General features: G+C 32.5%; 1 protein-coding gene across 3 annotated transcripts; it reads left to right on the top strand.

Annotated features, from left to right (window-relative positions):
• The first annotated feature begins 4,942 nt into the window (after positions 1-4,942).
• On the top strand, positions 4,943-14,545 carry LOC127735902 (peptidoglycan recognition protein 1-like). Of its 3 annotated transcripts, none has more exons than XM_052246327.1 (3): positions 4,943-5,030; positions 12,984-13,172; positions 14,072-14,545. In XM_052246327.1, the coding sequence occupies exons 2-3, from the start codon at positions 12,989-12,991 to the stop codon at positions 14,425-14,427; spliced, it is 540 nt and encodes a 179-aa protein (XP_052102287.1). In that variant the 5' UTR covers positions 4,943-5,030; positions 12,984-12,988; the 3' UTR covers positions 14,428-14,545. The 3 variants fall into 3 exon arrangements, with proteins under 3 accessions (XP_052102287.1, XP_052102286.1, XP_052102285.1); XM_052246326.1 differs by lacking the exon at positions 4,943-5,030 and adding an exon at positions 5,185-5,477; XM_052246325.1 differs by lacking the exon at positions 4,943-5,030 and adding an exon at positions 9,352-9,524.
• The last annotated feature ends 1,616 nt before the right edge of the window (positions 14,546-16,161 follow it).

Raw genomic sequence — 16,161 nt, forward strand, 5'->3', positions numbered from 1 at the left:
CGACAACCACTGACGAGGTTCCTGGCTTCGTACAAGCACATAATCATATGACCAGGTTTTATGGATGGTCATATCGGTGTTTAATTTACTCAGAAACAATTCGAGTCACACAAATATTAGTCAGACAAAAGTATTTCAATACCAATATAGCGCTAAATAGCCACAAAATGCCTAGAAAAAAAACGAAAGTATCCGATCTTTTGCTAAAGGACGTAATAATGATAAATATTTGGTAATCAGAAACAAAATACTTTAAGGCCTACATATCAAATCAAATCCTAAGATGTAACAAAGGAATCTAATAGAATAAGAATGAAAAAGTAACACATAAAAACGCAAAAAAAAAAAATCCAAATTCAATGTCAATAGCATACACGATATTTACTGAAGGTTATTGAAACAAAGTAAAAAGGAAACTGGTCTGTCTTAGTTACCGTATATAATCTATTGATATTAAACTCGTTACGCCAACATTTCAGTAATTGAATTCCGTAACAGGTTTAATTTCTCGAGAATAATTTCGTATCCTTGGAAATACAATGTTCATATTGTTTTCCTACTGCATCCAATATATCAATGACACTCTGTGAAGTTGTGAAAGAATAAATTTTTGTAAGAGAATGATAGGCTAAACAGAGGAAGAACTACTGAAACGACGCTATATCAGTTTCACGGTCATCATTGCGATTTGGTTAACGGATATGATATGTCGGTGTCTCAACTTACAGGCGACATGTCTTAAGACACTAGTATATAGATTCGCATGGCGTGGGATACATGCATAGCAGGAGACGCTTACTCTGTCGTAGCTCCCTATCTTGCTCCTTTAAGGGTTTATACGATTCCCTCAGTTTTGTTTGTTACCTTAATTTGTCGCTTCTTAATCGATTTGCGAGATTTGAACATCGATGAACTACTGTCACTTTAATTCAATGAACGTATACATACTCATGAGTCGATAAGTCTAATTCGGTAGGTCACATTCGAAGAAACGAAAACGGGATTATTGTTACGACAATTGGAACATATCCGTCCTCACCTGTGAAACAGATATTCCATAACGGTGAACCAACTTGTGATGGCGCCCGTAACATTTTCTAACCATACTTTTACTTCTTGATATTTTGTCCTATCGCTTTGTAACATGATATGTATTTAATTCGATTTTTTAGTTCCGTAGTATTCCATCTTCCATACAATTTGTTCACAAGCAAGGAGGATGCATTCGATTCTTATTCTGCATTCCGTGTATCTTTTCTTTTTCATCGTGCAGACAACGGCCTTCATCAATCTTTGTCAAAGATTTGATGTCAGGCATGTTATTTCTAAAAGTAACTTCCATCAGTTTTCCGACGTTCATAATTTTAATGTGTCCTTGTGCAGGTTCATTTTGTTTCATGAAAACCTTGCTCTCGGGATGTATCTTACTTCAATTATCATACACAACATCCTCATATCCTTCCATCATTGAAAACTGTGCAGTAGATGAAAACGCAGAAATAAAACGAGGTTCTGCTGGCATAAGTTTTTGTGAATTGATCAAGTCATTCACATCCTTTCTCGTTAGTTTAAACGTTTTCCTGATTATGAGCACCGTGTGAACTTTATTGCTTAATGATTCAAAATTTAGTCTCTGTCTTCGGCTACGTGTTTTTATTTTGTAACGTATCATCAGCGTTATAATGAATACTTAGATTTTCAGCTGGGGCATATTTTTCTATCATTCGTATCAAATTTGTAGGCATCTGGGAAGATATCTTTTATAATATCATAGCTTCAGTTTTTACTTTAACGATACATTAACATATACTGTAGATTAGTATACATGGTAAAGTAAATCAGTTAATGATTTTTTTATAAATATTTGTACGCATGAAATTTATAAAGTGCTGTTTTTATTTTGTACACCACTGGGTCGATACCGCTGCTGGTAGACTATCAGTCCCCGATGGTATCATCAGCTCAAAAGTCATTACTTCGGTACTGACATGTATAACAAACCTTTCTTAAATATTCTTGTTTGGCTACCATTTTTGGTCTATTCGTTTGGTCGTATAGCTCTTCAACGGTTTCGGTTCTTATACATCCTTGGCTTTCAAATATTCGGCTTTCAGCGTTCCTGGATATTGAATTCCCGTAAAGTTCTTCGGACGCATGAAATTTATAGTGTTGTTTTTACTTTTTATTTGTTCTGTATACTTAAATAAACAATTATCTATGCAGCTTTTAAATTTAAGAAAATATATTTTGATATTTGAACAATCGAATATCTAAGTCTTATAAAATCTACACACACAATGATCTGTAGTTTTTCTTGGTATTTCAAGGGTCAGTGTCAAATTAAATATTAGTAAATTCTACCAACAAATATTTACCAAGTGATCATTATGTCAAAAAGTGATTTAAAATAAATATTGAAGCATAAAATGATTAAAATATCGTGAGAGGTATACTTATATATATATGGGTAGACTTCCTGTTTGGTTAAACGATACCAACTTTACTATATTCCTGACCTTTATATGAACTCAGTCCCATTGTTGTAAGCAAAGTGTAACATACGGAGGGGAATCGTGATATTAGTTTAAACGGGAGGGTTGAGATTTTCGTTGAACTGAATTTAGTTTAAGCCCGCTACATGTTCATGTGCTTGTCCAAATTCAGGAACGTCGGATTTCTTTGCTATATCTCAATGTTTCTGTTTTGGGGTAATTTGGCTTTGTTGCCAGATCTCTGTTAGTCTCAGCTCACAACTTTTTACTCCTGCTGATTGTCGCTTTTATCATTGTTATATTATAGTTCGTTTCTGTGTGTGTTACATTTTGATGTTGTGTTTCTGTTGTTTCATAGTTCTCCTCTTATATGTGTTTCCCTCAGTTTTAGTTTGTAACCCGGGTTTGTTTTTTTCTCAATCGATTTATGAATTTCGAACAGCGGTATACTACTGTTGCCTTTATTTATCGAATTAATTTTCTTTTCTTTCTCTTTGAAAGTATATATTTTGTTTTCATCAGAAATACTGAAAACGATGACCTTATCTACCAGAGAAGCACTCTCTTATTTCACCTTATGTCTTCCTTTGAGATATAAGAAGGATTTTCATGGATTATGAAGACAAAAATTTCATCATTGCTGTACTTTTACTAAATTTAAACCTGAATTTCTTTTCCATAGAAGTGATGGGTTTTTTCGTTAAACCATCTGCAGAACCAATAAAACTTACATGTTAACATTGTGGCAAAACAGAGGCGAACACAATACTTAAAAATGGGAAAACAAGGTGAAGGTATGCTTATAAATATGTTATGAAAATTCACAATTGTTCTGCTAGTTAATAATTTAGCACACAAAAACTTCATAGTGTTGTCCCTTTTTATTCGGATAATGAATGCACTGACAGAGGTTCCATTGTAATTCTAAATTCAGATAATTGAATACTGTCGTTAGAATCAAAATACATTTCAATATCGATTTTTATAATTGTGTATTGATCAAGTGCGTGTTTTCCCACAATTATGCCGGATATAGTACATTTAATCTTTAATAAATAACATTCTGAAAAATAACATGAATAAGCCATTTTAAGTCCCCAAAAATGAACCAAATAGAACAAGAATGATTTAGAAATTACTTTGCATGAAATTTAGCATTTGGTGTCATTGTGTTTATAAAACTTTGTGTTCACAGTAAAATAAGCTTCTTTTTTTGTCGTTGTTTTAGCGTTTTGGTGATTTTCACATAAAATTCATTTCAGACGAGAAAAGTATGTTGCAAAATTATATTAGACATATTCCAAATTTATATATATTTAAAGACAACCGTTGAAGAGACTCAGTTTCCGAACTTTGAACTTGAATATTTCATTATTGCGGCTTTAGCACTTAATCCTCCCTCTTTTCAATCTCGATCAGAGGAATGACAAAAGGTACATGTAAGAACGAACAATCAAAATCAGGTAACAAACAGAATTTGAATGCAACTATACAAAACCGGTATAAAACACAACTAAATAATAGTAAAAGTGACACCGTTATAAATGTTACCAAGTCAAATAGTGCTAGCAGTTACTAAAACAAGGTCATGTCATTAACCTACTGTAAGGACATCCTACTGTCCTACACTCATGCGTCAGCGGTTGTACTACGGAGTATGTACACTAGGCTTGGTACTATGCACTGTATTTACTCATGAAATTAACCTACTGTAAGGACACCATACTATCCTACACTCATACGTCAGCGGTTGTACTACAGAGTATGTTCACTAGGCTTGGTACTATGCACTGTATTTACATATTCAAGATGAACAACTACAAATGTGTAATTGATACACTGGTTTCACAGACACCATTCACTCGGGTTTAAAACATTTGATGTTGCAGTTACACTATAAGTTCAAAAGATTCTTCAAGTATATTAAAGAACTCCAGTATTCCGGTTTGCCGCTTATCTTCCTTTATCGTTAAAAAAGGAAATTACTTGGTCATTAGGACTAAAAATTACAGTATTTGTAACAAATGATCGTTAGCATATTTCCTCACAAGGTCACGTTAACTTGACCCATACTGGGTTTGACGCTTGGACAGTGGACAATATGATGATTATCGCATGTCAAGTCTGGATATGCTTGAATACCCTTCTGAGACAATGTTTGGTTCCTTATTGTCTTCTGTCTGTTTAATGTATACTCATGTAGTATCTATGAAAATAACACGCATAATATATGAATTTTCTGTGAAATGAACATTTTTGTCGTTCAACTTTCGCGTTAAATGTGTTCCTGGATTTCTGCCTTTCATATTATTTTTTGTATATGATTAAAAACATACTTATACCTTAAACATCAACGTCACTTTGGACTCTGATTGATAGTAGTCTCATTTGCAAGTGTATCACATTTCCTTATTTTTATACCAAATGACTAAATTCATCCGATAAAATTATGGTATCATCGCTATACACCATGTTAACTAAGGAAACCGTTTGAAAACGGATCTTTAGTGAAGGAAGAACTTACTTGATGATCCTTATGTAAGTATATAGGTGTTTTCACATGAAACAAATGAAATAAAAGAGCTTTATATAAATAGTAAACTATTCACAAAGACAATATAATTATTCATAGTATTACAGGTCATTCACCTGTAAACACTCCATTAAAGTTTTAAATAACTTTCGGAAATTTGGAAGGGAAATTTCAAATATTTTATACTATTTATGTTCAGGATAAACTTTGTAATATGTCACTTGGAAAACAATACAATGTACTTATGAAATATACACACAAAGTCCGGGAAAGGTTTACTTCAGGGTAGACCTATTAAAATTCATAACCAATATTAATGAATAATACATAGGAAGTAGATATAAAGGTGTAGACTTTGTCGTGGTCAGGATTACCTACATATAAAAACATGTGTATTTAATGTCTTTTTTACAACGATATAAATGTGTTGTGACAACAAGGACCAAACAAAGGTTAGTGTTTAATTTTACTATTTTTATCGTTTAGCTCCCTGGTAAAAGAAAAGTGTAAAATATTCAAGGTCAGATAATTCATATTATTAACAATGTAATTCGTGCGACCTACATTTGAATGATAAGTTCAGGTTGTTATTTGAATTTTTAATACTTAATTTTTCTTTCTTTCTTTCTTTTTTCATTTCATTTTATATAAATATTTTCATATACTAATTTCAATAAAATTTCGCCTTTGTAATGTACCTTGTTGATTAAGCTTGAATAATTATAGCTCATAACTACTTTTTTTTGCACTGGAGAAAAACCCAAAAGATCGATATAAAGTTACTGTAAACCTTAGCAATTCAATGAGGCTATTTGTCTCTGAAGAAACCAAATAGACGCTTCCTCATCAGATGTATTAACTTTTTAAACAGTTGAAAATATGTATTATATGAAACCTTATTGCCATTTAACACGCTTATACTTTCATTCTGAGAATGGCTAGAGGGGCGATTCTTTACATTGTCTCAAAGCACGTTACGTGTCTCCAGAAGTGCATCCAGTCCTCCCTATGAAATGCATAAACATATTAGTTGATTTTTTTTCGCTTTTCAAGAAAACATGGATTTTTAGGTAATCAAGCATCTACCTATGTTAGTTGTCACATGACTATTGAGTTTTCTACGTTCATTGTGTTTTATCAAAAGCACACACAGGCAAATACGTAAAACATAAACATATGGGACGGTATAAAACAAAAACATATAGGACGGTATAAAACAAAAACATACATGTTTGGATAAAGCGATATATATACCAGATCTGGACATTATTTCGTTTTCTTTTTCATTCAATCATATAAGATAAGGAAATGTAATATCATAAACACCGAAGACCAAAGGACAAGGATGCGTGTTAGATAATGGTTTCTACAGTATTTTCCTACACTGCATTTACAGTTATTGTTTACGGAAGGCTAAAACGTCCAGTCGAATTGGAAATTTGAGAGCTGTTGCACATAAACTGTCAACACAAACATAAACAACTTTCATTTCAAATATTGTTGGAACGCATTATTCCTTTCAAAAATTTCGAAAATGTCATGCAAAATCCGTGAAGTATACAATTTTTTCTTGCTCACTGTATTAATTTCCTAAAACATTCAATAAAAAGGTGATAATGAATTTCCTGAAACATCAGATAAAAAAGAGAGGCGAAAGGTACCAAAGGGACATTCGAACTCATAAGTCGAAATAAACAGACAAACAAACAAACAATAGTACACAAAACACAACATAGAAAACTAAAGACTGAGCAGCACGAACCCCACCAAAAACTGGGGGTGATCTCAGGTGCTCCGTGAGGGTAAGAAGATCCTGCTCCACATGTGACACTCGTCGTCAGAGAAGAAGATAATAAATTTCCTAAAACATTCATAAAAGGAGATACTATATTTCCTAAAACATTCAATAAAAAGGAGATATTTGTATTTCCTAAAACTTTCAATCAAAATAAGATCATGTATTTCCTAAAACATTCGATAAATGGAGATAATGAATTTCCTAAAACATTCAGTAAAAAGGAGATAGTGAATGTCCTAAAACATTCAATGAAAAGGAGATAATGTATTTCCTAAAACATTCAATAAAAAGGAGATAACGTATTTTCAAGAACATTCGTTGAAAAGGAGATAAAACATTTCCTAAAGCATTCGATAAAAAGGAGATAATACATTTCCTAAAGCATTCAATAAAAAGGAGATAATGTATTTCCTAAAGCGTTAGATAAAAAAGAGATAATGAATGTCCTAAAACATCAGATAAAAAGGCGATGATGTAATTCCTAAAACATTTGATAAAAAGCAGATAATACATTTCCGAAAGCATTCGATAACAAGGAGATAATGTATTTCCTAAAACATTCAATAAAAAGGAGAAAATGAATGTCCTACAACATTCAATAAAAAGGAGATATAATTTATTTCCCAAAACATTCAGCAAAAAGCAGAAAATGAATTTCCTATAACATTCAATTAAAAGGAGATAATGAATTTCCCAAAACATTCAACAAAAAGGAGATAATGAATGTCCTAAAACATTCAATGAAAAGAAAATAATGTATTTCCTAAAACATTCGATGAAAAGGAGATAATGCATTTCCTAAAAAAATCAGTAAAAAAGAGATAATGAATTTCCTAAAGCGTCAGATAAAAAGGCGATGATGTATTTCCTAAAACATTCGATAAAAAGAAGATAACGATTTTTCTTAAACATTCGATGAAAAATCAATAATACATTTCCTAAAAAAATCAATAAAAAGAAGATAATGAATTTCCTAAAACATCAGATAAAAAGGCGATGATGTATTTCCTTTAACATTCGATAAAAAGTCGATAATACATTTCGAAAAGCATTAAAAAAAAGGAGATAATACATTTCCTAAAACATTCGATAAAAAGGAGATACTGTATTTCCTTAAACATTAGATAAAAAGGAGATAATGAATGTCCTAAAACATAAGATAAGAAGGCGATGATGTAATTCCTAAAACATTCGATAAAAAGAAGATAATGTATTTTCTAAAACATTCGATGAAAAAGAGATAATACATTTCCTAAAGCATTCGATAAAAAGGAGATAATATATTTTATAAAACATCAGATAAAAAGGAGATGATGTATTTCCTAAAACATGCAACAAAAAGGAGATAATGAATTTCCTAAAACATCAGATGAAAGGCAACGATAAATTTCCTAAAACATTCGATAAAAAGAATTAAGATAACGTATTTTCTAAAACATTCGATGAAAAGGAGATAATACATTTCGTAAAGCCTTCAATAAAAAAGAGATAATACATTTTCTAAAACATTCGATTAAAAGGAGATGATACATTTCCTAAAGGATTCGAGAAAAAGGAGATTATGTATTTCCTAAAACATTCTATAAAACGGAGATAATGAATTTCCTAAAATATTCGATAAATAGGAGATAATGTATTTCATGAAATATTCAATAAAAAGGGGATAATGAATTTCCTAAAACATCAGATAAAAAGGCGATGATGTTATTCCTACAACATTCGATAAAAAGAAGATAATGTATTTTCTAAAACATTCGATGAAAAAGAGATAATACATTTCCTAATGCATTCAATAAAAAGGAGACAATGTATTTCCTAAAACATTCGATAAAAAGGAGATTATGCATTTCCTAAAACATTCAATAAAAAGGAGATGATGTATTTCCTAAGACATGCAAAAAAAAGGAGATAATGAATTTCGTAAAACATTCAATAAAAAGGAGTTATTGTATTTACAAAACATTCAATAAAAAGGAGTTATTGTATTTACAAAACATTCAATAAAAAGGAGTTATTGTATTTACAAAAAATTCAATAAAAAAGGAGATAATGTATTTCCTTAAACATGCAACAAAAAGGAGATAATGAATTTCCGAAAACATTAAATAGAAATTAGATAAAGCATTTCCCAAAACATTTAATAAAAAGGATACAATGTATTTCCTACAACATTCAATAAATAGGAGATAATGAATTTCAGTAAAAATTCGATCAAAAGGAGATGATGTATTTTTTCAACATATAATAAAAAGGGGATAATGAATTTCCTAAAGCTTTCGATAAAAAGGAGATAATTCATTTCCAAAATCATTCGATAAAAAGGAGATTTCTTATTCATAATCATAATCATAAAATGAACTTTACAGTAGAAATCAAAATTTGTGTGGCTTGATAATGATTTTTTTTCTGCGTAGAATTGTTTTTATATTATGGATCAATATATTATGAAATGATGTACTTTGTTTTCACGATCAATCATAACTATTCTTCTCCGACTCTTGGAATTTATTAAATTTATAGTTATGGAGCACAATGACACAAAGGTCAAACTAGAGCATACTGTATGCTAATATCCTAGTGGTGGCCTCAAATAACATGTCGTCATTGGAAAACCTAACTTTTCCTTATCAGAGTTGTTCTGTGCTAGTCCTGTGAATCAATATGGCCACGTATATAGTGCTTCTATTATGTTTTGCTCGAGGTAAGACTTATTTTTAAAGGAGATTTTATTTAAAATAATAATTCCATAAGATTACCTTTAATTAACTCAATCCTTTTCTGTTGCTGCAGGAAAGACAGACTTCAGAAATCGATACAAAGGGTCTAAACACATTGTTTACCTCGGAGAAATTAGTTTGCGATATTTTATTTACGTCGGATTTATTGAGCATGTCCTTAAACGCAAACGTTTACCACAAACCCTTTAATCAGTCAATGGAATTTATTACAGCTGAGCAACTTTGATGTTCAGCTATAACGTATTTAGGCCGACAAGGGGATATCCTGTTCTGCTTGCAATAATTTTGATAAGTTAACAAACTGTTACGTCATCATTTTAATTTCTTTAATTTTGATGTTTCCCCTTATTAATTTTTGTTATTTGTTGCTCATAACACTGTACGTCCATTCAAATAAAAGATCGGAATCAAAAGAAAATAACTATCAGCTTATCGCCGTATTATAGTGCTTTAAATATGATAATGTGCATTGTACGTTATAGCCATGTAATGACGCTTGACGGAAAAGGTGCTAATAAATCTGAGATTTTTGTGTGTGTAAATAAAAGGTTATATTGACGCTTGACAGCAAAGGGCGATTTTCATTTGTGCATCACAGGTCTTAGTTGCATTGAAGGTAAATGGCGTTATTTAATATAGTATTGTACTCGTCAAGTCGTGGTCCTGCATGCCACTTAAAGGTGAATAGTGCTTTTGAATGTAGTATTTTGTATCCTGACTTATGGTCATGAATGACTCTTGAAGGTAAATGACGTTATTGAATTAAGAAATAATTCATGGAAGCCATAGATTTGTCGGAAATTCACACATGGCCCAGGCCATGTGTAAATTTACAACAAATCTATGGCTTCCTTAATTATTTCGATTCTAATAGGACAAATACGGTCATTAAAAAAATGAGGCTAGGGTGGGTATGACGTGTGTGTGGCTGTTCTATTTTACCCCCTGTTAGATAAATCTAAAAAATTCTGATAAATCTGTAGCTTGCATGAATTATTTCTTAAATGACCGACAGAAAAAATTGTTTTTAATTCTTTTATTTCTCAAACCTAACATTTGCCATTTTAAATTTACATTTTTTTCTCGTAAGCTACGGTACCATTAAATTCACTGTTGACATTTTGTATAAAAGGAGCCGCCATATTGACTTGCTGAAATCAGTGAATGTGCGAATAATGCAACAAAATAGAAAAAAAAAAAAAACAACACCTACCTCAAAATTTCATTTTAATGCAATATTATCCGAACTTGGAGAGTTACCGCAATAGAAAAACCTTCAGCTTTGACGTTTTCATTCGAATGACGTCATGTTTTGAAACGACGTTAATGCACCAAAAACATTAAAGGAATTTCGCGGAATTTCATTTTATTTCGTTTTTTTACATTTTTCCGAGCTCTAATGCATTAATTCTTTTTGTTATGCGTCAGAATAAGAATCATGGTTCTGTAGGGTTTTTTCAATTGCAATTTTTAACACAATGAAATCGACATAGCGTTTGCACATAGGTTACGATACATGTGGATTTACGTGGGAGGTATATTTTAACAGCCATTATATTGTACATCTCGGAGTCTATGCTAAATATATATATATCGAGAATTTTATCACGGTGTTGTTTACAAAGCGAAAGAAGCACGTCATATTAGAATATAGTATTTCATATCCTGAGCCATGATCGTTATGCGTGACAGGGGGCCTCGGTGGCCGAGTGGTCTAAGTAGTTACTACTGTAATCACTAGCCAGTCAACACTGAGGTTGTGAGTTCGAACCCCGCTCGTGCGGGTGCACTCGACTCCAATCTTAATTGACTAGGATTGTCAGTTTTCCTATCGAAGGTCGGTGGTTTTCTCCGGGCACACCTGCTTCCTCCACCAATAAAAACTGGCCGCCACGAAATAGCCCAAAAGTGGCGTTAAAACACCAAAAATCAAATCAAATTATGCGTGACACTTAAAGGTACATTGTGCCATTTAATTTATTACTGTGCTAAACAATGTTTTTTTCTGTTATTGTCTTCCTTCCATTTGAAGTTTTTAGGCACATTTTGTATTGAAAACAGATTTTTTTGAAGTATTGATTGTTTTTATACTGTTTGTCTGAAATTATATGTTAACCTCTCACCGCCTTTGAGCAAATTTCCTTTTTAGCTCACCTGGCCCGAAGGGCCAAGTGAGCTTTTCTCATCACTTGGCGTCCGTCGTCCGTCGTCGTCGTCGTCCGTCGTTAGCTTTTTACAAAAATCTTCTCCTCTGAAACCACTGGGCCAAATTTAACCAAACTTGGCCACAATCATCATTAGGGTATCTAGTTTAAAAATGTGTCCGATGACCCCGCCAACCAACCAAGATGGCCGCCATGGCTAAAAATAGAACATAGGGGTAAAATGTAGATTTTGGCTTATATCTCTGAAACCAAAGCATTTAGAGTAAATCTGACACAGTAAAACTGATTATCAGGTCAAGATCTATCTACCCTGAAATTTTCAGACAAATCTGACAACCTGTTGTTGGGTTGTTGCCCCTGAACTGGTAATTTTAAGGAAATTTTGCAGTTTTTGGTTATTATCTTGAATATTATTATAGATAGAGATAAACTGTAAACAGCAATTATGTTCATCAAAGTAAGATCTACAAATAAGTTGTCATGACCAAAATTGTCAGTCGACCCCTTTAGGAGTTATTGCCCTTAATAGTCAATTTTTAATAATTTTTTGTAAATTTTTGTAATCTTTTACAAAAATCTTCTTCTCTGAAACTACTGAGACAAATTTAACCATACTTGGCCATAATCATTATTAGGGTATTTAGTTTAAAAAATTTGTCCGATGACCCCGCCTTCCAACCATCATGGCCGATTTGGTTAAAAATAGAACATAGGGGTAAAATGCAGTTTTTGGTTTCTATCTCTGAAACTAAAGCATTTAGAGCAAATCTGACAGGTGGCAAAAATGTTCATCAGATTTAGATTTATCTGCCCTTAAATTTCCAGACGAATCCGACAACCAGTTGTTGGGTTGCTGCCCCTGAGTTAGTAATTTTACAAAAAATTTGCAGTTTTTTGTTATTATCTTAGATATCATTATTATATCTAATATCTAATACATTAATTAGGATTTTAACCTTATTTTACATGATTTCCAAAGCATCAGTAAATACAGGTGAGCGACACAGGCTCTTGAGAGCCTCTAGTTTATATTTAAACAAAACTGTATAGTGTCTCCTTTATAGACCCATGAGACAAGTCATATTCACTCACTTATTCAGCATGACCAATGATGTGGCATGATCTTGGTCCAGTGCCGTATCTGTTTTGGATTGTTTTTTTAATTTGGCTAAAATTACATGGGGTTTGTTTACTTGCACATAGTAAATATATACACTCAAAATCAATGTCACTACAATGTTTGATTATATTGTGCAGGTGTCATGTCCTGTGATAATGCTGTAACCAGAGACCAATGGGGAGCCAGGCCTTCAAGGGGCATAAACCTGATGTCAACGCCTGTTGGCTTTGTATTCATCCATCACACAGCCATGAGCTACTGTTTTGACCAAAATGCATGCTCACAAGAACTGAGAGTCATTCAGAATTATCATATGGACAATCGTTGTAAGTTGTTTAGCCCCTATCTCCCACAAATATATATGTTTTTTTTTTTTTATCTTTCAGTAAAAAACACAGGGTGTTTGTGCTAGTTGTGAAAAATTGTGTGCTTGTGTGCGTGTGTGTTTTGGTTGTTGTTTGATAGACTGGGTTACAAGTTCACTAAGTTTATTCAATAAAGTTTTTTTTTCAAATATTAATATAATCATCGTCCCGAACATGCATGAAATATTTGCCACTGGACGTTAAGAAACCAACAATCGATCAATCATAATTTCTCGTGGTAGTGTGCTAGCTTCGAACGCGGGGTTTCATATGATCAATTCCTGACCTGCTCATACCAAAGACTTGACAATTTTTATTTACTCATGTTTGCTAAGCAGCAGTAAGGATCGGCATAAGAATAACATATCCAAGTCGGGTGACATGACTTTCTGCAAACTGTACGTTTCCATATGAACTATCAAGAAACCATTGACAGCCTTCTTCTTCTTTTTTAGTTCCCTCCAATATTGGAGCACTTGGAAATAAATCCAATAGTTTAATAGTACTAAAATATAATGTTCTAATCCTCTTAATAGTAGAACAGTGTATTTACATCCACAAGTGCAAAGTATAAAAAATATCATGTACACTACCAATAACTTTTGTACATCAGATATTGATATCACAATAACATGTTCTCGTCCTGGAGTGTAATATTTGCCAATAGACGTTAAACACGAGCGTATAGGCATCGTCATCAAAATAGTGGTTATGGATAGACTTTGATCAGCAGAAAATTAACAAAACAAGCTGATCGGACAATGTAATGAAAAGCTAACTTTTTTACTATTCAGATTTTCTGTTACTACAAACTAGGAAAAGTGTTATAGGTTTTTTTAATTTAAAGCATTATTTTACAGCATGGGACGATCTTGGATACAACTTTCTTATAGGAGAGGACGGTCGTGTATATGAGGCACGAGGATGGGACAGAATCGGGGCGCACACGTACGGCTGGAATGACGTTGCAGTGGCGTTTTCTATCATGGGGAATTTTAATGACCGTCTGCCAAACGACAAGGCTTTGACTGCACTTAAGAATGTAATTGCTTGTGGTATTAAAATGGGAAAGATAACTCATAATTATAAAATGTACGGACATAGGGATGTAAGACAGACCGAGTGTCCAGGTAACAGTTTATACGCTTTGATAAAGACTTGGGATCACTTTGGTCATACAAAGCCAATAAAACCAACCAGTTCATCCCAATATTGATTATGGTTGGGAAGAAAAATACTGTATATTAAAAGTCATATGTGTCTAGTTTGTGTAGTTTTTATGTGTGCATGTATGTGTTTTTGTTTTAAGAAAATGTATCAATATTTATAACTATTTTCTATATTTCCTTGTGTCTATATCATAAGTTCAGAAAAATCTGTGTCGAGGTTTTTTAAAGTCAAAATGTCATTAGAATATTCTTACTAATACACTCATAATAGATACCAGGGTTCTTCTACAAAAGACTCATCAGTTACGCTCGAATAAAAATAGTTAAAAGGCCAAATAATGTACGAAGTTAAAGAGCGATGAGGACCCAAAATTCCACAAGGTTTTGCCAAATACAGCTAAGATAATCTATTCTTGGGGTAGAGAATCCATTGCATTTCGAAAAAAATAAGTTTTGTAAACAGTTGAATAAACTAGTAAATGATATTGAGTTCAACACGACTTTTATCATATCAAATTTTTCAAAATTTATTTGGAAAAGATATGTTTAATCAAAATTGTAAATAGGTTATCAGTTTATATAAATTATATTTAGATATTTATAACATATCGCGGTCGACAGTTTTACATGTATACCCCGTCAAAAACTTTCTATTAACCTTCAATAAACCTCTTGATAAAGAGATTATGATGATAAATCATTACGCCTGGTATTGTTTTAGGACGTAAATAAATTTGCCAATTTTTTAGGGTTTCAATCAAACTTAAATATGTCTTGAATAAATATTTTGTTTGCATTTGAATTCTGCGTGAATGTTTCCGAGGCATTGCACTAGATGGCATCCGCATGTTATTATCATAATTATACAGTATTAACAGCGCATTATATAAAATGAAAATCACCCTAAGCGCTTTACAACTGTATCAGTTCACATCTGCAAATATTTACAATAAAATATGAACGCTCATGATAAAAATTTAGCATATGAGAAACGATCACTAATAACTTTAAAAGATTAAAAAAGGGATGTTAAAATTTATTAAAATCTGATTTGAAATATATTGCATATAAAACTCTACTATTAAGTTTACTGATAAACAACAAAAATTTTAAAAAATGGGCATGGTAAAATAAAAAGACAATAAAACCGTACAACAAAAAATTAGTTAGAAATTCAAAAACATTTAGTTAAAAATTCAAAAATTGCAATGAGGTAGAAATATTTTAAGAACTATGAAAAAGCATGTCTGAATAAATAAGTTTTCATGTTTTTCTTAAAAACGCTCATAGAATGTATGTTTCGTAGTTCACTTGGCAAATCATTCCACAGAACGGCGTCTGCTTTGTCGAATCTTCTTTTCCCATATGAATTAATTCTTATATTCTGTGTTGTTAAAACCATGGCATTTTCAGATCTAAGTGCTCGCATCGGTTTGAAGTTATTAACGAGGTCTTGCAGGTGGACCGGTGCCTCCTCGTGCAAAGCCTTGAACACATACAAAAGAAGTTTATATTGGCATCGATTCGTTACGGGCAGCCAATGAAGAGACTAAAGGATTGTTGTGATGTTGTCGTACTTCTTCCACCTTGCAATGACCCTGGCTGCTGTGTTTTTGACTCGCTGTAATCTTTGAATAATGGTAGCTGGAAGTCCATACAGCAATGCGTTCCCATAGTCCATCGAGAGGTAACTATAGAGCATACGTTTTGCATGCTTCTTTGGTAATAAATGGACGGACGACGGACGACGATGACGGACAAATCATTCCCTTAGAAATGTA

The sequence above is a fragment of the Mytilus californianus genome, unplaced genomic scaffold (genome assembly GCF_021869535.1).
Source record: "Mytilus californianus isolate M0D057914Y unplaced genomic scaffold, xbMytCali1.0.p SCAF_3, whole genome shotgun sequence".
In the NCBI taxonomy this organism is placed as follows: Eukaryota; Metazoa; Mollusca; class Bivalvia; order Mytilida; family Mytilidae; genus Mytilus; species Mytilus californianus.

Excerpts from the sequence above, each read along its gene's own strand:
- LOC127735902 (XM_052246325.1), top strand. The coding sequence starts at position 9,485 with ATGGCCACGTATATAGTGCTTCTATTATGTTTTGCTCGAG. Across the intron at positions 9,525-12,983 it reads TCTATTATGTTTTGCTCGAG|GTGTCATGTCCTGTGATAAT; the intron begins GTAAGACTTATT and ends TATATTGTGCAG. Across the intron at positions 13,173-14,071 it reads TTATCATATGGACAATCGTT|CATGGGACGATCTTGGATAC; the intron begins GTAAGTTGTTTA and ends ATTATTTTACAG.